At 42.1% G+C, this 23,353-nt stretch overlaps 1 protein-coding gene across 2 annotated transcripts in view; it reads left to right on the top strand.

The window, feature by feature from the left end:
- INPP5A (inositol polyphosphate-5-phosphatase A) overlaps positions 1-23,353 on the top strand; it is a 1,511,403-nt gene that overhangs the window by 837,319 nt on the left and 650,731 nt on the right. For both annotated transcript variants that reach the window (XM_085606194.1, XM_085606193.1), the window contains exon 6: positions 11,454-11,557. In XM_085606194.1, coding sequence (XP_085462320.1) covers positions 11,454-11,557 — 104 coding nt within the window. The remainder of the gene's footprint in view (positions 1-11,453; positions 11,558-23,353) is intronic.

Genomic DNA, 23,353 nt, shown 5'->3' with positions numbered 1-23,353 from the left:
CTGGACAATAGGGCTCCTGTGGCAGGGAGGTGCTAGCACCTCCCCAGACAGGATATGTGGATTGGAACTGGGTGGGTGCACCTTAGGATGCCTTTCAGAGTTGCGCGTAGGCTGCTACAGCGCCTACATTCTGCATACACCGCTTGGAACCGGTTCAGGGGCATCCTGCCCCTCGCCCAGGCGGGAAACACACAAAGGGGAGAGGGTGAGGCCACCCTTTCCCACCTCACCACTCATTGGTGGACACTACTCTGGACACTCCCCTAATTTTGGGGATAAAGGTGAATAATGTGGCCCCAGAGCCTCAGATTAATCTTGGACTTTACAGACTTGACCTTCGACGAGCTGCTGCCCAGCTGACTGAAGAAATCTCCCTTGGGGTAAAGGAGTTACCCCCCTGCTTGGCAGGCACCTGAAACACTGCAAGTGACCCGGTCGGGACTTCGCTGCTTCTACGGACTTTGTCGACTTCCAGCAACCTTGAGGTGGGTTTCCTGAGCATCCCAGAGGCCAGTGAGTGTGCACAGCAAGGCTGAGCACCGTGAACCGCGTGGGTGCCGAGATCTCCAATACCCCAGGACACCGGCCACCTCTTGCATAGCACACGACCCTGACCAGTGGGGAAGTTGTGCTTTGGCCCGTTGTCGAGCCCACCACTTTGCAGCAATTGTGCCAAAGATCAGCACCCTAGCCCCCTCCGCTGGCCCGTGGGCTCCCTTTTACGCACGCCAAATTGCAGCCTCCCGTGGTCGCTTGTCTCTCGACTTGTGGGCCCTAGTAGAGGTCAATCTCGACTTTCAAGAGTTCCCCTGGTTGCTCCAGGCCTGTTCTACAGTCTCTCCAAGGGAGACCTCTCACAGACCTCGTGGGTCTGCACCAGTAGCTGATTTGTTCATCTTGCGTGGGTTGGGGTTGCCAAGGCTTAGTGGATCCAATCCGGACACTAACACTGCAGCGACCCTCATCCAATGTGGGACGGTCGCTCTCCAGAAGCTGGCCTTCCTTGAAGCCTCCCGGAGCCCGTGGCTGCAGATCCAAGCTACACCTCTTTCCACTTGAAGCACCCGACATTGAAGGGCTCTTTACTTTGAGCTCCCTGGTCACTGTGCCGTGACCCAGACTCTGTCCCCTCTGCTTTCAGGTTCTTCTCTACAAACTCTACAACTTCTATCTTCATGGCATCATCGACGCTTTTGGCTAGCAGCAGTTTTGTACATTTTCCCATTGAAAATCAGCCCGCGACCCGACATCGAAAATGACCTATGCACCCGGCTTCCCTGGGGCAGGTAACAGTGGTACCTCGGTACTCTCGTGATAGTGGGCTCCTCAAAAGCTTAACTCTAAGTTTTTAACTTTGAACTCCTGCTAGAAGTGTCTTTAATCTGTTTCAATCAAACCGCAACATTCTCCATAGGATATAATGGAGATCCCGATAGCAGCTATTTCCACTGCACGCGCCTCCCGTGGGTCCCCTTCCTCATAACCTGGGGTGGATTCTTAAGGGGCCAGCGATCCTAAATGCCGTAGGCATTGTCTGTAGAATTGTCGTGGTTCTTATACCACTTTTTTAATATATGGTTTGGTCCCCCCCTGGGGCCCTGTGATTCCAGTGCTATTTATTGTGTTTATAAATGCTTGTTTGAATTGTAACTTTGCCACTAGCCTCATAAAGAGACTGTGGGATTCTGTATAGAATAAATACATATATTTTATATATATACCTGTGTGGCTACTCTTTCATTTGGTCATTCAAGAGGTTATCTATGGTAAAACAATAAGCTTAACACTCCTTCAAGACTTAGCCTGAAGGCTGCTCTCCACAGCTACCACTAGGATAGCATTCTTTAAAGGTTGTCTTAAACCTATCATCAATAAGAGTCGAATTGGACTGGTGCAAGGTGTCCCCTATAACTAGGAGACTGCATATGCCAGGCCAACTTCTCACACATACCATAACATAACTAATATCCAGAACCAAGCCATCACCTTACTGAACATGACAGATAGTGTAAGAAATTGTGTGAACACAACTTCATGACTTTTTTTTTTTAACTCCAGTTGACTGTCTTCAGCTGCCTTTTTGGGGCTTCTCCACAATGTAGACCATTTCCCACTGTCTTCGTAAGCAATGTTAGGACTTTATGATCACAACATTTTTTATGGGTATTCCTTTTATGACGGAAATCTCATAAACACAGCTTGTCCTGGATGGTGCAAACCTCTGTGGTATTGACCACTTCAGCTACAAGTATGGAATGGTAAGCAGTTAGTTTGCTTAAGGGTGAGTTTTAGAGACAATGTTTCACATTCCATTACAGGCAGGCTTATAAAAGTGCGTATGTCCTAGTGTTAGGATTTGCATCCTGAAAGGCTTACTCAGCACTATTTAGAGTAATTTGAGACAATAGTTGTTCTCCTTAATAAACAACATTTCTGCATGTTGTAGCATGCGGTGATTCATTTTGTTTCAGAAGATCCAATCTCTGATGTCCTGTATTGCTCAGGCCAAAGTCATTATCATGAAAAGAACATTTTCATAATGAAAACATCTTAAATTCAAATTAGTAAACATCAAACTTGCATTTCCTTAATAGAATTTGAGTATTTGTACCCTGCAGTCCATGGCACTGGTAGTTCGCCTGCTGTCTAGCAGCAATCCTTCCTACCCACTGTTTGGCTCAGCAAGTGGCAGAGTCAGCACCTGCAGATGTTCCTGATGTTCAACCCAAACAGATGCTCTGGAAGCTTTTCTTTAGTAGGGAACTACAATGGAGTGTGGGTAGAATCAGCATCTCCATGGGTTTAATGATGCTATCTGCCATGTTGCATCCTCTGTCCCTGCACTGCCAATCAATAAATATTGCTTGAATGGGAGGGACATTATTTCTAATGCCCAGTCCCTAAAGGTGGAACATTCACTGCATACAAATCTCTTCCGTCCAAACCAAGATGGCACCTTTGTTAATCCACTTAGGCCATATCATGTTTCACCATAAAAAGTCTGTAAGGCTCTTTGGTGAATATTCATAAGATATTCAAGAAGTATTTTCCATCGTACTCATCTCCCTGTGCTCTTGAATTTTTTCTCACTTTTGTTCAGTCTATCTTTTTACATTTTCCCTGGAGTTCTCGATTTCTGCCAGTCCACTTGATCCTTTACTTCAAAATTCAAGTAATTCGATGCCCTGCCTTCAGGGGATCTTTTTCTGCACTATGGGCTTTTTTTTGCTACTGTGTTCCTTCTTTGGAGGCACCTGCTGACTGATGCTTCTATTGTAAGGCATATGGAGCACCGTGGCTACAAGAAGGAGTTGCCCTTACATCTGGCAACCTATACACAAGACAAAAGAGCACCCACTTTATCTGCTCCTTAATGACTGTGGAAAATCCACATTGACATTGTAGTGCTGGTTCTAAACTCTTAAATTACCTTCTCTGTAGTCCATGATTTCCATACACTTTAAAACTGGTGGGTTCCTTTGTTCCCTCCCAATATCATATCACCCTCGTGGCCCCATCCTCCCTCTTTGTAAGGCATACACATCCATTTCTGTGTGTTCCACCCTCTTCTGCATGTCCTAGATCATGAAGGTAATATCCCTTCCCAGTGCCTGGTCAAAGAAAATATTACTTCAGGTCAATTGAGTTCCTTAATAGACAGAAACCTCTATTTGAATTTTAACTTTCTGTGAAAGGAAAACATCTTTTCATTAAGCTGGCAGGATGGATCATTGAGTTGATTGCTCACTGCTGAGAAAAGCAGAGCTCTGTAGGTAAAATAAAAACAACACATCAACACTCATTATGAGCATCCGTTTAGACACAGTAGAAGCAAGTATGAGAGCAAAATATGTATATATACGATTACTGTATGATGATGAGCAGTGTGATGCAAGTAATCTTTAATTTGAGGGCTCTCACTTTTTAACAACCGGTATTTGCTTCGGTATTCAACCTCAAGTCGCCCCCTCATGCATTCAGTGGATTTATGTGCCTTTCGGTTCAGTAACTACCATGAAATGCACATTCCTGAGCAGGTCTTCTTACTTGGTTTGCAGTAAATCTGTATAGATGTGCAACTGCTGAGTATCCACCATTGGCTTTTCATATCTCAAGACAATGTGCTTTAAACAGGTCGGTGAGGTACTTATTTTAGTACCATATCTGTAAATGAACTTGATGAATATAGTGAAAAGAAGTCTACCTTAGCAAGAGTATCACGTAATCAAAAGAGAGCGAACTTAAAGATTTTCTGGTGTCTTCATGTACCAGTTATCGACCCAAAACCTTCAACCAGTATTGGGCATTGGTGATGGTAAGTGGTCACCACTTTGGTGTAGTATTAGGTGACATCATCATTGGGTTTTGCACCTAGGTATTCGCTTCCCTAGGTGAGTACTGCCTCCTTTTGAGGGAAACTACTTGTGGGATCTGTGAGGTGAAAAAAAACAAAATTACCTCCTGCATCTAAAAATTAACGTTTAATATGAGTGCAGTATACAGGGGTAAGATTAAAAAGTGAGGTGATGATGTTCTTCGGACATGTAAATTGTCCTTAGCATCACATATGTACACTCAACATGTTTCAGCCATTATTGCCCATAAGGGTCCAAGCCTTTGTCAGGACCGGCTTCTGAGATCGCCGTATGAGGACAATCTAGGTGGAGATTCTGAGGATCGGTCAGTGACAAATAGTCACATGACACCCTCGCCTTATCCATGACATATGAGGCGAACAGAGAATCATGAAAAGGCTCAATGCAAGCTGTTGTTATTCATCATAAATTGATGAGCGAGAAGACACGTAGGTAGTCAGCTACCAGTCCACTGAGTCATAACAAGGGATCTGTAGCTCTCTGGAGCCAGGCCTGATGAAGGCTTGGACCATTATGGGCAATAATGGCTGAAACATGTTGACCGTATAGGTGTGATGCTAAGGACAAGGGTTTCAGGTAGATAACTGGTACATGAAGACACCAGAAAATCTGTAAGTTCACTCTCTTTTGGTTAAGATATGCTATACCAGTGGAAGCTGAGTGACATTTTCATATGCTTATACCTCCCCCCATTTGATATTTCACTACATTAGCAAGAGACAAGGCTTCATGTGGTGAGGATGCTATTACATAACTTTACAGACAAATATTCACATTTTCAATTAAGAAGAATTATTAGATATTATTAAGCATGCCTCCAACAATCCTGCTTTAAGGTCTGAGTAGCCACATAACAGACATGAGGCAGTGTGATGTCACAAGATGATATGCCTACATTGTCCACAAAGCATTGGTTAGGTACTTTGATGAGAAGAAAGGCCCATCAACAGTTAGCAGTGCAGTCATCCTGAGAAGACATTTACCTTTGGGCACCTCATCATGCTTCAGTGTATATCAGATGTGCGTAAAATATTCTTTTCCAGTGCTGTTAGTATCAATACAAGTATTTGTGGCAGGCTACGCAACAACATTGACAAAGAGTTAGATATTCTTAGATGAATGCAGACTATTTGTAAAACATATTGCAGGTGGGAAATAATAATGTTCCTTAGCAATGTTGACTTGCCAAGCATTGTGGTGCAGATTCCTAAAGTTAATGGTGATCTAATCGTAGCAGCATCTACGAGGACAAGTTCCCAGTAACAGAATTATAAATGGTGAGATTGTACCCTTGTAAATGCCTTTGATCACACTGAAGGTCCAACCATGAGAGGAAATTTCTGAATGAGCAAATTAGGTCTTGGTGGAAGATTGCAGGTGTTACTGGATGAGTCCACCTTTGTTGGAGGAACAACCACAATGTGCACGTTTGTAGGTAGTTCTATATGATATTTGAGAACTAATTGCTGGATGACATCAATTTCTTAATTACAGTATGAAATGATCGTCAATGTTGCGTACAGGAGTTGTATTACTTAGAGGCTTCTGGCGATAAAGATAGAAAACGAATCTGTATTGCAATGCTTCAAGGGAAGAAAAGCTTGCGTTCACATTGCAGTCAGCGATCATTTCATACTGTAATGAAGAAATTGATATCATATAGAACTACCTATTGTGAAATAAGGGTCTTTTTATGAGCACATTCTTTGTCCTGAAGATGGTCTAACGGACAGAGCTATAATTAGACCGAAACGTCGACTACAACACCTATACTATAGTTCAATATATTGTAGGCAATGTTTGCTCTGTATAAACTTTCCAAATTGCCTTAAAAATATCTGTTGAAAAGGTGTCCACAATAGTAAACTGTGAAGGATATTTAATTATATGAAAAACCCTGACTTCCGGCTACATTGTGTTGTTAGCTTGCTTTTTATGTACCCTATTTAGTTGAACATATTGGAATCAATACTAGATACATTTTTGAATAGATACACCCATGTGTTATGTAATTCTTTTTCCTGATGATTCATTCATTGATAATCTGACTGAATTACTTTCTGAGTAAGTCCATTGTGAGTTATTTTTATAGAACTCACGTAAATTCACGTACTTAATTTTTGATAAAAAATTATTTTGAATAAATCCCTTGTAGGCACACTTACCTGCTCATATCAAACCACCCAAGCCATTAAGGGTTTATTGGGTATGCCACCTTTTGTGATATTAATGATCATATTGAAGACTAAGGTTACTACTATCACGCATGTGCTTCTCATGGGCGAATACAACTGTGCCTGAAGATTGTGCCATCTGTTGTTGGAGTCTCAAATGCTCTCCAGCAATACTGATTAGGATGTTTGTAGACTGGTAGACTGGACAGTAATTGTCAGGTGTAGCAGGAACCAAGGTGTGTTCTTCAAAAGGGGGTTGCCATGGCTGGCAACAAACGTGGTGTGGAATGTTTCCCCGAGCACTAGATGAACTTGTAATGTTACAAACATCTGTCCCCACAACTGACAAGAGGCTTTCATTAAGTCAAGGAATATTAGATCTTGAGGGGAGCCTGATGGTCACCTCTCAGCTTTCAAAGTGCAAAGTAAATGCAATGGTTAATGTATCAATATAAGTCAGAGGAGATGATTAATGTGCATGTATGCATATTTCTGGTACGTATATCTTGGAATGAAAGAAGAAAGTCACAGAATTGAAACGATCGAGGGATCAATTGATATAATGTTTCTCCTCATATCTTGCGGATCTGACAGCATAAAGAGTATATCTTTGGCTAAGCTAGGCATGTTAAAGATGGTAAAGCAGTTAGCTTTGTATTCCTATTTTAAAATTTTGCATCTTTATCAACACCAGTTGTTCCAAAGTGTTTTCCAAGCAGCATGATAATTCATCAAGGATCTCAGTCAGGAAGCAAAATGTTTGGTTGTAGCGTTTAAAATTCTGAGTGGAGATACCTTTCTACACTTTCATTTTAATAGCCTCTGAGAATTACAACTCAGTTCTAGGGCAGCTAAGGGATTCAATGCTTTCAAAAGGGACTGAAGAGTGGTCGGTTTAGGAAATGTATAATACTCCAGTTTTGACTAGAATAAGTTGAGCATAGATGGTATAAAGAGAGTGGGCTGCCGCATGAGTTGGGCCAGGCCCACACAGAGAAGTCTACGTCCAATGGAGGCACTAGGTTTTTAACATGGTGGATAGAATGGTGCTAAATGATCATTTTAATCAGAATATGATGGAAAAGTTAAATGATATGAGACTTCATAAAGGGGACACTATCTCCAAAGCCAAAGATAAGTTCATGAAATAGGTCACAGACGTTGTCGGCATTAAAAGGAATATGTCTTCATTTGATCCAGAAGACTGCCCCCTAATTAAACCTTTTCCAGCAGATGACTTGCAAAAGGATATAAAAATGTGCCACTGATTTGCCAATCAATGAATTACTGAATCAGGGAAACTTTAGCTTTTCACTGCTAAATAAATTGGACTTGGACTCCAAAAAGCTAATACACTTTGGGCAAGTGCCTTAACCCTTTTCCTGGGAAATTAACCAAGAAAACTGTAGGCAAACAATTACAATACATGGTCGACTTCAGCCTTCCACCTAACCAACAATTAGATTTGTGACATAAATTAGTTTTATGCTCGATGATTCATATGGTACTGATGAGACTGCGCATAATGAGCTAGATCAAAACCTGTCCTCTATTGTTGCTATGCGGTCTTTGATGTAGCTAACCAAGGGAAACTATTAGGAATACATTCTACATGCTTTGCCATTAAAAACACCAACCTAAATTCGTCATACTTCTTAGAGTGGTATTATGTTTTTCCATAAGTGGATGTCTTAATTGCCTATTTACATGTTCTTCTCCTGTTTCGATGGCTCTGGAGCATTTAGGCCCTATCATTCTTTCGTACTTTTTGACTGGTTGAGTTTATCCTTCCACTGCTGCTGTCAGGGAACATTTTTTTTCTTTTTCTTCAAACTTCATTTGGGTTTTACAACTTGGTGGGTGTGCACTACCTTGCTCCTTTCTCTTTCTATCTCTCGTGCAATGATAAAGCACGAGCTTGAACTCTTTCTCTCATTCCCCACTGTCTGTCTTTCTATCTCTCTCTCTCTTACCCTCAATACCCCAACCATCTTATGTTTTCCCTCAGCGGCACTGTGCACTGCTACAGCTCTGCCCTGTGTCATGCTCTCTCTCTTCCCTGCCCCACCTTTTTCTCCCCTTTCTCTTCCCCACAACCCCTATCCCACGCTTATCGCTAAGAGCTTTGCCAATGTCAAATGCTTTTAAAACTGTACCAGCATTGTCAAGACTAATTGCAGTAGCCAAACATATTAGGATTATGTTTATTTGTCCACGATGACCATATCGTTGAATGATGGTACATGGCATGATGCAAAATGACGGTCATATTTGAAGTTTAACACAATGTAAAAAAATGGCTGAATATTAATTTCTATTCTTTCAAGATGGCCACAGAGTTGCATCTATGAGCAAACACTTTGGCTATCTTGGAAAGACACTAGAAAATGCACTTTCAAGGTGGCTAGCTGTAGTTCTAGCTTTGCGAGTGCCACCTCAATTGAACAAGCATGGCAAAGCCAATTGCTTCCAAATACAAGTATAGGAAAAATGAGAGTGAAGGGCTTTGCGAGTGCTTGTTTATAAATTGGAACTTTGAGATCACCCTCTCTTTCAATGAGCAGCTCAATCTTTTATCATGCTCAGCATGTGTATATAAATACTGGGAGGCCCAATACCAGAGTTATAAATAAACATTGACCTATGTTCTTGCACTCAGTTATCCCTGGAGTTTGCATGGTATTAGGAAATTACGAAATGCCTACTAAACATGCTAGAACATTTTCTGGGCTTATTTTCATTAAACTTAAGTTAGTGAAAACCCATCGTTACACCAATTCTGATATAGAGTCAACGTTCTAGACACAGCCAGGAAGCCTAACAGTGACCTCTCTAAGTTGATAAAACACAAAAAAAGGAATGTTTGTAATAAGTCTAACCACTGGCAATTGCTCTCTTGCCCAACTCGCCTTCTTAGTTTGGATTCAGCCAGCTCAGTCTTGACCTTCTTCAATAGGAACAGTTGAACCAGAACTGCCAGGCCGGGTACTCCCTGAACGAGAACACATGCAACTCAAGACCAGTTGTGGCCTGATTGAAGCTCGTTGTCGGGGTGTAGCTTGGTTCCAGTTGCACAGTGAGAACGAGACCCATGTCTGGGCATACCCTGCCACTTAGAGTGTTACATCAAATACTCAAAGGGTGATGGGAGGAATGCTTGCAATAAGTTTAACGACTGGCAACCACTCGGGGTAGCATCCCAACACATCATTCTTTTTTCCCACCTTGCTACCTCAGTTTGGACACAGCCATATCCAAATTAGTCTTGACCGTGCTTCAGGCGGAACAGTTCAGCCCGAACAGCCAGGTCTTCCATGAGCTGTAACACAAGCAACTCAAGAACAGCTTTGATTGGGGCTGGTCAGTTGAGTGTAGCTTGATTCTAGTGGCACATACAGCACAGGACCCATATCTGGGCCTACCCTTGCCACTCAAAGCAATACATCAAACACAAAAGGCAATGGGAGGAATGCTTGCAGTAAGTCTAACCACTGTTAGTCTAAATTGATCAAGTCATCAAATTATCCGCTACATATTGTGAAGAAAATTAAACTCTTAAATCGAAGTGCAGATTTCAATAGGCGACATGCGCATTCATTCTGACTCATCAAGGCTCGAGTACAGCTTGTCCTTGGGGCCTGTCCAAGAGTTACTGCCCTTCAAAAGGCAGTCTCTCATGTTAGTGTAATACTAGTATCAGGAGCCTAAAAGAGCAATCACCTAGCTCTCATTTTGACTGACCTTTAGTTGGAAGAAGAGAAGAGGATTTGGCTTGAGGGCCAGAGGAGCCGACTTTGGAACCTGGGAATCAGGTTCGAGCCTTGTGTCGGCTCAACATCCTGTGATTCTGGGAAAATCACTTAATCTCCCTGTGCCTACCAAAAATGAATGTGTCCTTGTGTAATGTAACTGGTGGTCAGGGCCGGCATAAGGGCAGTGTGGCAGGTGCGGCTGCACAGGGAGCTGACCTGTGGAAGGGAATGCTGACCTGGGGGGGGGTACTGCGTTTAGCAATATCTTATGATTGGAGAGATAAGGGTCCCTTTTGCCCAGCGGTAGTGAGTGAATCCGAGGAGGAGGTCATGGGGAGGGGTGCCAAAAATTATTGTTGCATCGGGCACCCCCAGCGCTAAAGCCGGCCCGGCTGGTGGTCATGCAAAGCAATCAATACCTTCGGGTCGAGTTCGCGCTATATAAAATTGCCACCAAAAAAAAGCATTTCAAGGCCTTCTGCAATGCATCTCTAAAAAATTTTGTAGTTCCTTAAAATGTAAACATTTCAAACACAAAAAGATTCATCCAAACCTTTCCTGTCAGGCTCCTGTAGTGTGGCTCTTTTAACAAGCACTGTGAGACTGATACAACTCAGCTTTAGAATGAAGGCGCATTTTGCATTTCTGCCACTGCAGATGTTAAGCTTTGGACTAATTACAGCCCTCTCGTTTGTCCAAACGTTGATGTTAGAATGTTAGGCAATACTATTTAAGTTAAGTCACTCTGATAAACCAATGGGGGAAGAATATTAAAATTAGCATGTTAATTAGCTGTTACAGTAACGAAGCATCCAAGCATTGTATTTACCTTCTGCTATGAAGTTAGTAGCTTGTTTTTCAGTGATGCACATATTTCTTCTTACAGGAACTGTCCAGGTAGATCAGAGTTTAGAAAGCAAAATATATTTGATCTGGCGTTGCTATCACTAGGAATTATATACTGAGCAAAGATGTTGTATGGGGCAGTCCATAAATGGGAAGCAGGATATGGCAAAGGCAATAAAACCTACAACTACCGTTAGGAAGGAGATGCATTAAATGATGTGTTTTTTTGTTGTTTTTTTTGCCTTGTCATGATCAATATTTGTGATTTTTTTGTAGTAAATCCGATCTTTTGTATCTCATCTTAGCAAAAAAGTACCGAAAGGTTACTGGCAAAGAAATTTACTCTGATACGTTAGAAAGCACACCAATGCTCGAGAAGGAAAAGTTTCCACAGGAGTTTTTCCCAGAGGTATGTATAGATTATGTTTGTATATATTCTCTTGCTATTTCCCTATGTCTCCTTAAGCCAACGCAGTCGCATGAACGTTGGTTTTTAAAGAAGCAGTAACTAGATTTGCTTGATTTATTGCACAATTATTGCACGACGGCAGTATATTAAAGAATGCCTTGACATGATATTTTCTATATGTAAAATGGTAGATTTTATTTTGCATTTTAGGGTCTGAAAGTCGTAACAATAAACCTGAAGGGTTTTAAAGTCAGCCACAATGTTTGAGCTGAGAATTGATAAACGATCAGAGAGCGTAAACTCCCCATGGTCAAGATTACCGCCCACAGATGACCCGCATGGAGTCCGGGTGGTCTATGTTGAAGAACAAAACCAACACTCCTTAGTTCCGTGTGCAGCTTCAGGCCATGCTTTCATTTTCTGTTCTCCTCCACATTACATTTATCGGACTACTTGTACCCTCCCTGGGAGCCTCAACGCGCAGTCGGTGCGCTTTGGTGTGTCCTTCTTTGCAACTTAGATATTAGGATGCCTCCAGCTCAGGCCACACCTATTCAACATAATTTGGTACAAAATAGTACATCTTGCTCTCCCACTTACTAAGAAATATATTGAGCCCCACTGGACTGCATATATCATAGATCTAAATAAAGTCTAAACCCAGAAACACCAGCCCTCAGATGAGAAGAGCAGGATAGAGCCACGCTTCGTTTCACAGTAACAGTGGACTCACCCATGAAGCCGGTCATAAAAGCCATGATGTACCACTCGATGCCCACAGTGAAATCATCGGCATAGCTAGGTTGCACTGGTCCCTAGTACAAGCAAAGTAACTGGGGCCCCTCATTAAGGTGACATTTCAGTTTGTCAGATGTCAGCAACACTCCTCAACCACCTTGGACAGTCTGCATCTGCATCAAAGCTCACTGCCATTCTCATATAGACACTATTGTATTTCCACTTCCTGCACTGTGTTTGCGAAATTCATACCATAACCCTAAAAATCATTACCAAAGCCAATAGGGTTGGCCCTTGTAAAGTGCATTCACTCTTAAGACTTAACATACAGGGACCCCATACTCACTCTGCTGCACTCTCATAGACACATCCCACACACTGCACTTACAAAGCCATATGCCTCACTCTGCACTCACACAGGCACACATGTCAATCTGTAGACCACGTATGCCTGACTGTGCTCTCACACAGGCACACATTTCAACCTGTAGACCACATATGCCTCACTCTGCACTAACACAGGCACAACTTTCAACCCATAGACAACTTACCCTGCACTCACAAAAGACAGTGTTAATCTTACATTCAAACAGGCAAATCCCTCACAATGCACAAGCAAAACATGGTGGCTATACTGCACTCATTCAAGCACACTGTTCACACACAGGTACACCACTCACTAGGAAGCAGCAGAGTTTGAACAGATGGTGGCATAGGAGACACAGGCTAAGTATTTGGTTCATCGGTCCACTAGTGTAATTCAGATTTTGAAGTAAGCTACACTGAAACCTGAATGTGAATGTCCACTGATGTTATCTTATCTTCCATAAGCCAAATTTGGACCAGCATTGCAGACGATGTCAGTCTGATCATTGTGGACTTTTGCGAAAAAAGACACTTGGCATAAAAAAACAAGGTGGTGATCTTCTTTGTATTGCAAGCATATGCTAGAATATATTAAGAAAAAAAGAAAGAGAAACAAAAGAAAGAATATGCCAACTAAGTGTAGAAGGCATATGCTACAATAAAAACTATTTTGAAGTAAAGCTTTGTGGTGGCCTTCCACCGTGGAACAATAAAGAATAATACTGTATGCAGAATACTGTGAAGATGGTGCATGGTATTGTAGCTTGCAGTAGTGATGTCTGGGGCTTTGCATAAGAAAGTTGTGGACCAGTAAAAATGATGGCAAAGCAGCTGGTACTCTTATTGCTCAATTAGCATTAGTCTGTATTTGCAGGTGAGCTGCTACGGGATGAACTAAAGGACATTTCTCATGAGATTGCAGGCAAAATACTGTTACATAAACTACCGGACATCCAAAAGACCAGCAGTCTTCTACTAGGCAGAACCAAACATTGACAAAAAAAGCCAATGACTGAAGAGGGCTGATCCACTGCCCAATTTTATGAATGTTGTTCTGAAGGGCTGAACTAATATGTGAACAGCATTCTGTCCAATGAATATCTAAAGTGGGCTTACCTAAAGCCCAGTTTATCTATGCAAGAGTATGTATTATTTTTGAGAAAACATGAGGTGGGTGAGAGAGTTTAAACAATCTTTTGGTCAGACCTAAAACACATGGCAATAGATAGAGCACAGGGAGCAGGAGCGCAGGGGTGTCTTTGGCTCACATGCATAAGACATACAACACTGAACAAGAGCATCACAGTCTCCCCTGAAAGACATGGAACAAGTGTGATACTGCAGGACCAGTCCAAGTTTCCTTTAAAGACTTGAAACAAGTCAATGCAAGCTTCCTTCAAGGACATGGAACAAGTGTGCTAGTACAGGGACGGTGCAAGCTTCATTCAAAGACATGGAACACATGTTGTATTCAGGGCTTGTGCAAGCTTGCTTCAAAGACATGGAACAACTGTGATACTGCAGGACCAGTGCAAGTTTCCTTTGAAGACTCGGAACACGTGTGGTACTGCAGTGCCAGCCAGTGCAAGCTTCCTTCTAAGACTTGGAACAAGTGGTGTATTGAAGGGCCACTGCAAGCTTCCTTCAAGGACATGGAACAAGTGTGGCATGGGCAGCTCCATTTAACACCTCTCTTAGATACAATGGACAAACAGCATTTTAGATTTGGTGCAAGTGAAAGGAACAACACTGGGGTGTATGCAGTGCTTAATTTGAGCCGGTGGTTTCCGGTGCTCTGCACCAGCACTTAATCATCAACACCGGCACTTATGGCAGGGTGCCTCATGGTGGCACTGTTTGTCTAATTTAGAGATCAGCACAACAGCATTTGTTTCATAATTCAATGTACTTTGAAATGTACTACTACCTGCTATCCAAGCCATTCTTATAGCTTCGGGGCCCTGGAATAGTCTAAAATGTCACACTTGTAGGTGTATGATGGTTAGTAGCTACGGTGGTACTGTCATTGGCAGCGCTTGCATGGGCAATGGGTGGTGAAAGCTGCAGTGGCCTCCTGACAAGGGGCCTGGCACTTATTTATTTACAAATTAAGCACTGGGTGTATGAGTGCGAGCTTGACTCACACTCATAATAAGATTTTCACATGCAAAACAGGTACAGCACCAGGCAGAAGTAAGTTTCCCTCACACCCATAGAGCACATACAGATCTGGTCAGAAAAAATACAAGCTTCCTTCGCATGCACAGAACATGAACACCATCTGCAGCATCAGTACACGCCTGTGTGTGTAAACACACATAATGGGCAGCAATTGACCACAGTATAAGTTCCCCTCATGCAGCACAGGTACAATATGGCCATCAACAGTATAAGCTAAAATATCCTCACATACAAAACAGGTGTAACACTGGCAGCAGAAGTATCTAAGTTTACTTCAGGCACAGAATACCCAGAGTAAAGTATAGAGGTGGGTGAGCTACTGAAGGCTCGAGCTAGATGCTAGGCTCTGATTCATCTTGAGGTCCTCTTGAGCCCTCGAGCCCAAAATTAACTGAGTTTTCTTACAGATTCTGCTTGCTACCCCCACTTGAACCTCATGCACCAAGAATGAAATGTAAAGCATTAAACTTTGGTGTCAAACAGGAGGGAGAAAGGTATACCAATCTAGCGGTTGGATCACACAATGTTAGAACAGAAAAGCTGGAATCAATCCTGGCTTGCCCAGCTGACCAAATTGTGTGATGATGTGCACTTATTATATTTTTTGTGCCTCCTATTTTTTCATTTCTGCATTTGAGAAAACCTTGAAGTAGGTGAGGATGTGTGCTGTACAAAAATCTCTCTTGGGTTTGACTTAATGGTCTGTAATGTTGCCCCTTGTAATATAAGAATATAATTCACATATAGGGTGCACATGACAACTGATTTGCCTCTTAGTTCATGAATGATATTGTCATTGGAGTGGGTGTGGGGCATGGATTTTTCTAAGTCCATCTTTAAAAAATATCACTTTTAATAAATGCCTCTCAATGCTGTGATATCATCCGATGTACTAAGGTGAAATGCTTGTGAAATAAATATACTTTTTTGAATTTTGAAGACACTCTATCATGTTTTTACATTATATTTTCTGCACAATTTCCATGCCAAATGTTCTAATGGCTCAACTGGTGCCTGTGCTTTTAGCGCCAGGACGGACTCTTACAGTCAAGAAAACCTTAACTCGGCTAGCCCTGTTAGTTTGTTGGCTCACCCATCTCTACTGCAGTTCTGTCCATAACAGTTACTTGAGTTCCACCTCTCTCAAAATCTAACTCTGGGGAGCAACATCTTGTTTCCCAAGATTCTGGCCTGTTTCCATGTCTCCCAGAAGAACAACTATTTTCCTTCTGATTTCAGTAAGGAAGAATTGTGCACTAGCGACCCCATGAAGTTGTTTAAAGTTACCTGTGAATTTTGTTTTCTTAAAATTAAACTAACAACCCTCAAATCAATGATGTTCCCAGTTCCAGCATTCTACCTTCAATAAGCAATGAACCTTCGGTAACTGTCATTGTCTGCCCTCCACCCTAAGGCTGAAAAAGTGATTAATGTGACTGTCTTGTCTTCAGAAGCCACCAGGCTGCATGGGTATACAAGTTCTCCTTTGACCTCTGATGGTGTCAGGTAGCCAGGGCTAAAAGGTGCACTCTCAATTTATAAAAGTGAGCATGCGCACTGCTCGCCATTCTATGTGCGTTCAATGAGGCCTTCGCAGAGCCTCGCTGGTGCCTCAGTACATTCTGCTTCTTGGAGTCTGACCCTGCAGCTGAGAACATCGGACGGAAATAACAGCAAGCTCCCTGTGCTATAAGAGCTCCTGTGCATCTAGTAGGCAGTGGTCCTGAAACACTTTGCAGACTGGTATCACTTCCATCACAACTTGTAGGAACCCTGAAAAATCCAAGCATCATAGATAGAACAAGTGTGGCAAATGAGCAACACCCATTCTGCGGGGAATGGTAAGGGTGTAGTGTGTAGCTGGTGTTGCATTTAGGAACACACTGTCACAAAGACATTACTAATGCATGGTGTGGTAGCACACTGTCTTTTACAGACAGCACATTTTCCATTGTACTGACCACCAAATTTGCACAGATATACAAAGTTACTGATAAAACTAAATAGTGCACAAGCAATAATGTGTGGAGATTTGGTTTTAGTGAATATATGTCACATTTCATCACGATGTAGTGTCGATTTTTTTTACCCTATTAAAATCGTTGTGTTTACCACTTTATAGAATTGGAAAAAATATATTTACTTAGACATATTTGTGCATCTCAGTTATATGTATTTAAATTTAGTTCATGTACTGAGTGGACCAAAGGCATAGCTGCAGGCAGATATATCACCCTATTACTCATCTGGGTGTAGAAATACATTTGCTTATTGGTAACAGTGGTGCTCTGTGTGTGGTAGGGGCACCATCATTGAGTTCTAATAGTTCTGTAGACTTCCAGGAGAGCAGCAGGTCTCCATAGAACCTCTATGTTGAGTTTAGTTTTGTCAACCTACCTCTCCTGGGGTCCAATAGAGGGACCCTGGGAGGGTTTCCCAAAGTTTTCAACCAGCCCTGGAGCTAAGACTTTTTTAACACAGTGTCTGAGGTGCATGGACCTTTGTTACTATGTGCTCACACAGCAGCCAGGATAAAGTATAAGAAAAACTTTCACATTATTGTTTCTGAATATTGAAAACTTTATTGACCCATGCATTTCTGACAGAAACGCACTACATTGATAGAGGGTTTTGTCATTGAAAGGTGGTACTATCCTTACAGTTTTTTTTAATATTGAGTTACATTGTGTTTGATTACTCTGTATTTTGTGTTTAATTATTATGGTGACAGCCTGATAAAATATATCACAAAGGAGAGCTAGAGGAGGCTTAGAGATTTTAGCAATGGTTGGCTCCCCTAGATAGTCTGACAAAGCCAGTACGACTGACTTTTGATCAATGCACCCTCATGTTGTGTTTGGCTAATGAGGGGCATTATGTTTTTAAGGGTCAGATTTATGGCTTGCTGGAGTTTCTAGACCATTAAAGGTGCTTCCAGCACAGGGGGGTCCAAGATATATTTATGGCATTACCTAACTTGCAAGCCCTTTTTATGGTGCCTTCCTCCTGTTGTTTGAGAGGCCCTCTAGTGAGTGTCGCGGGCAAAGACATTTCTACCAGCCATTCTAAGTAGAATGTGTAATCAACTATTTTTCCTTTTTTATCAGAAAAAGCACTGACTAGACAGTGAATTGTTAAGTGTTTGTTTGCTGTGTAGCTAGGTTCTGAGTCTCTGGCTCACAGCACCTTCCCTAAATATGCTTGGGCTGCTTTGCCTTGCTACCCTGAGAGTCAAGTTCTAAAAAGGAGTACTTAATTCCCATTTGGGGTGTCTCCAGTAAGATTGTCCAAGGCTATTAGTGGTGAAAGACCTCAGCTGTACCCACTGTAGCCCTGTACCGCCTGTCCATATTGAAGTCGTCTAACCAATATTTCTTGCAGTTGTCTCATGAATTGTGCTCAGATCCATGCATTGAGTATTATATCGATACCATTTCAGAAAACCATGGTTTCCAGAAATTCTCATGCTTGTCTACCCAGTTATTTTTATCATCACCCATTCGAGGTTTGCCACTTATATGATTTTGTTTTGCCTTTCTTGATATGTGGGGCTTGAAACATTTTTCAGTTATATTGTGTGCAATGGTGAATGTTTGTGATTTATCTGATCAACCCTAAAAAATGAAGACATTTCCCTGTTATTGTCTTGCTTAACTTTATCTCTAAGAAAAGGAAAACCTTTTACCAGAAGTTTATCAACTTAAGGCAGCTTGTGAACATCTAACCACGCCACAGTTTTCTATTAGACCTCCAGGGCAGCGACGTTTTGCAATATTAGCAAAGAGAGTGAACAAATCACGTATGATAAATAAATGATTCAATTGAAGAAGTGCTGGTGCCTATCTTTAGTAGACTTGAGTGATTTTAACATTAATTCAAGTGAACATTACCAAGATTTTTCCCACCCCCCAGGTTCCTCAGTTTTGCTGGTAAAGTGATCCATCTGTGAAAGAATTTAGACTTGTCAAAATTTGCTTTGGATCTTATAACATGATGATAGTGGAAAATATAAATACTTAGATCATTTTCTTGTGACAAGTCCTTCTAGTTGTGTTTACTGTGTGTTGCTCCTTAAACACACCCTGTTACATGAATAGAGCTGTGCTGCCATCAGACGAATGCTCTTTTTGCTGAACCACCTAATCTGTACTGTAGTCCCAGAAACTGTTGTCATTGTTTCTGACCTTGGCTCAATTCATCAATGCCTCAGAAGTACTGCTTTTTATAGATTTCAATTTACAATACCAGAGCACATGGTAGACAGCAGCTGCCTTTTTAGGGATATGCTGTAGGCTGCCCTCCCTCCTATGCGTGAGGTTAAGGTCTTCATTTAATCAGTGACAAAGATTTTGTTTTGTGAGAGGCAGTGTTTTGAAGAAAGGAGATGAGGTTAAAAGCGGTGAACGAGTTATCCGAATAATGAAAGCCACACTGTCATCCTGCCTCTGAAATGATGCAAGCAGCACATTAGCCTCCAGTGTTCTCTGACCTTGGCTCTAACCCTTGAAGTCATATGGTGACTTGTATTCCTTTTTAAAAGCTTGTGAATGCCTTGCAAATAGAGCCTGCTCATGGAAGATGGCACCTTTACTTGACTCTTTTAGAGGATTGCTTCTGCTCAGAGTAGACGTGTCTCATTCAGTACTCATGGACAGGTTTTATTATAGTCAGTGCTTCCAGAAAAAAAAAAAGTTTTCAGGAAAAATACTGAAAGTGAAAAGTGAATGCACCATAGAAGGACCTGGGAAAGGAGCTGAAGACCACAAGGCAACTAACTATTTAGTTTTCGAAAAATGCCAATGATTGTATTTATTTTTATGGCTTAGTGAAGCCCTATCCTGGCCCTGGGCAGGGTCAGATGGTTGTACATAGGGTGATCTGCTCAGCGCAGTGACTGTGTGGTACAGTAAATACGGTGATAGAAACGCAACACACTGTGTGATACCATAAAATAAGACACTAATGAACAGTAGTGTGCCATCATGGGACAGTATAGACATGTGATAGCTAAAGAAAAGTCCATAAACAATTTTAGTGGCACAAGGTGTACCTACTAGGATCATCTCATGTTGTCGTGCCCACGCAAAGTCAAGTACCTGACCTGCAGTGGGACGATTGGAAATCGATATTTTGAGATATAGGTGGTGTGCATTGCAGGGCTGCTTGTGGCTTGAGATTTGCCTGAGTAAAGCTATGGAATGTGGACAAATGGTCTGCTCATTTCTTATTAGGGTGATTTTTTTTAAAGTAAGGTTTTATGATTTGTGGATTTCTCACAGTGGTCTCTGTATGGACTGGTCTAATTAGAAATGAAATGCTAACTCTGGGATGCTGCTTAATACTATTAGATGTGCACTGCTTCATTGTTGAACCTTCACATTGGTATCCATCAGTTAATGGAACAGGCATTATTACTTATGTTAGAGCAAGTTTTAGCAAAATTCTTAAAGTGGAACTGCTCTGCGCTACTATTGAGTACTTTGCTGCATAGAATAATAGGCAGAACAAAATTAAGATTTGCATGTTATAGGTTTGGATATTTATTGCATAGCAAGAGAAAGTGATCTACGATTTAGCAGGACATTTGAAAAATATTTGGCCACAATTGCACTTTTAAGGCATTTTGATTCACTTTTGGGAGCTCAGATTCCCATTTTGATTCACTGTAGGGAGCTCGCCTTCTCACTATCAAGCTTTTAACCCTGCAATGTATCACAAGACAAGAAACTCATTCTTTTTTATTGAGAGGTGCTCTAGTATCTTAACACCAAACATAGTGTTTTGCTGCCTTTATTTGTTTTGAATATGAGCTGCAATGAGAAGCAAGCAGATTACACAGCTGCTGTAATAGCACTTATGAAAATTAGCATAATATACAAACATTGGCAGAGCCAATTGGTCTCGACTTTGAAACCTTTTGGCTTTTCCAATGCTTGATGCTAACCTGCAAATGCATGCTAATCTGCAGTGGCCATCCTAGAACGGCATTTTGTCAAATATTCAAAATGTATGAAATGATGACCACTGTGGATGCATGTGCATCCAGATCGCTATCCTGAATTCATTTTGAATTATTTTAACAAAATACCATGCCAAGATGGCTGCCGTTAAGGTGCACATGTCTGTGACAGCCATGATAGAGCAACATTTTTTTAAATATTACAAAATGCATTAGGAGATGGCACAGTGGAGGTGTGCAAACATGTGGTTGCCATTTTTTCATGTATTTTGTTTTAGTTAGAAAATTTCCATTCAAAGATGTCCACAGACGGAGTGTGTGCTTCGTGAGAAGCCATTTTTCAATGGCTGCCTTTTAGAAATTGTGTCACTGGTTGTCTGGGGTGTGAGCCCTGCTAAGGCAGCAACCACAATCCCAGTCAGGGTAAGGCACAAGCAGACCGTAAATTAACCTCTGCTCAGCCCCTGGTGGCTTGGCACAGAGCTGTCAGGCTTAACCTAGAGGCAATATGCAAAGTATTTGTGCAACACTTTAAACAGCAAAACAGTGAAAACACCACCCAAAATGAACCCACACCAGGCTAGAAAAATAACACTTAATTTAATAAATAAAACAAGAACAACACGACTAAAATAAATGGAATCTGTAGAACTGGAGTTATGAATTTTTAAAGAATAAACTGTAAAATAGCACCTAAACGCATAAAGCGCCAACCGGGGATATCTGGTCACGCTGGACCGGGTCAAGGTCAAACGTTCAGGCCAACCACGATGGAGCGTGTGTCAGATACAGTCCCAGATTAGTCCCGCTGAAGGTTTACCTTCTCAAGTTTTGTGCCAAGAGTCTCATTCGCTTTGAACAGGGACGCCGGAAGCAAAGAGATCGTCGAGGGTGGCAGTACGCATGGTAAGAGGAGTAGGCCTGACATTGCGAAGGGGCAGGATTGGAGCCTTGCTGTGGTGGTTCTTCGCAGCATTGATGCTTGCTGTGCAAGGAGACGGGGCTTGCAGCGGCTCGCACTGATTTTCCGTGTGAGTGAAACGGTCTCAAAGCGAACTGATGCGTTTGCAAAGGGCTGAAAAGCTTGAATTTAAGAGCTCAAGAACAACACTGAGGGTCCAGGGCCTGAAGTACACCTCTTGGGGTCAGAAACTCGTTGAAGATGGGTCCAGGAGCTGTTGGGGAGCCTGTTATGTCCCTGAGGCTCAGATCAGGAGGCCAGCAGACTAGCCCTTTGAGTCACTCTGGCGTCCTGGGTTCAAGATGGAGTTGCAGGTCCAGTTCTTCTTCCCCAGACAAGAGGGCAGCAGGCAGCAAGTCAGCCCAACAGGGCAGCAGCTCCTTAAGAGTAGCAGTCTAGCAGAGTGACAGTCTTTATAGCAGCACAGCAGGCCTTCTTCCTGGCAGAATATCCACAGGTCCAGAAGCGACTGAAGCGGTGTTGTCTGGGATCCTTCTTTTATACACTGGTGCCCTGGTTCTGGAAGGTAGGAGACGTTTCTGGACAGTGTCTTTGAAGGGCATGGACTTCCCTTCCTGCCCCTGCCCTTGCTCCAAGCTCGCTGAAGTGACAATGCAGGGTTGTTAAGCCCTTTGTGCGAAGACAGTGCACAGCCAATTTAGATGTAAATGAGGCTGGGCCCAGTTCCACCGTCCCATCCTGCCAGTGATGGCCCATCCAGTCACATTTAAGCTTCCATTGTGTGTGGCTGTCTAGGGGGAATACACAAAGCCCAACTGTCAACTACACCCAGTTATGTGACCAGAGACAGGCTGCAGGTCCCAAATGGCTAAGGCTAGATAATGCCAACATTTTTTTTAAAGTGATATATTCTAAATTGCTATTTAAAATCCGGCTTCACCATAAGTTAGGATTTTAATTTGTAATTCCAGAGACATCAAACTTGAAGGAGTTATCTCTTCCCATTTAGCAATTACACTTCTAAAATGTAATAAGACAACTCCAAAATTATCCTATGGGAGAGACAGGCCTTACAGTAGGGAAAAACAAATTTAGAGTTTTTCTCTTTCAGGACATGTAAAACTTAAATGTATATGTCCTCTATATGGTCTGCTTTATAAATACATTGCACCCTGCCCTCTGGGCTGCCAGTGGCTTCCATAGGGGTGACTTATATGTACAATAAAGGTTTAATTTGCCAGGTTGAAATGGCGCTTAAACACTGCACACACACAGGCTCTGCAATGGCATGCCTAAGATGTTTACATGGCTACTTTAGTGGGTGGCACAGCCAGTGCTACAGACCCACTAGTAGCGTTTAATTTACAGGCCCTGGATACATGTAATACCACTTTACTAGGGTCTTATAAGTAAACTAAATATGGCAGTTGGGTAAAAGCCAATGTTACCATGTTTTAAAGAGTGAGCACGTACACTGCAGCACTGATTAGCAGTGGTAACGTGTGCAGAGTTCTAATGCCAGCAAAAACAAGATCAGAAAAAATGGAGGAAGGCAAACGTTGGAGAAAGGAGCACCCTGTATTGATGAGGTCTCCGCTCGTGGTTTAACAAATGGAAATGTTGATGAAAA

Source organism: Triturus cristatus, chromosome 1_2 (genome assembly GCF_964204655.1).
Source record: "Triturus cristatus chromosome 1_2, aTriCri1.1, whole genome shotgun sequence".
In the NCBI taxonomy this organism is placed as follows: domain Eukaryota; kingdom Metazoa; phylum Chordata; class Amphibia; order Caudata; family Salamandridae; genus Triturus; species Triturus cristatus.
The sequence above is the reverse complement of the archived record's forward strand: the minus strand, read 5'-3'. Positions and strand labels throughout refer to the sequence as shown.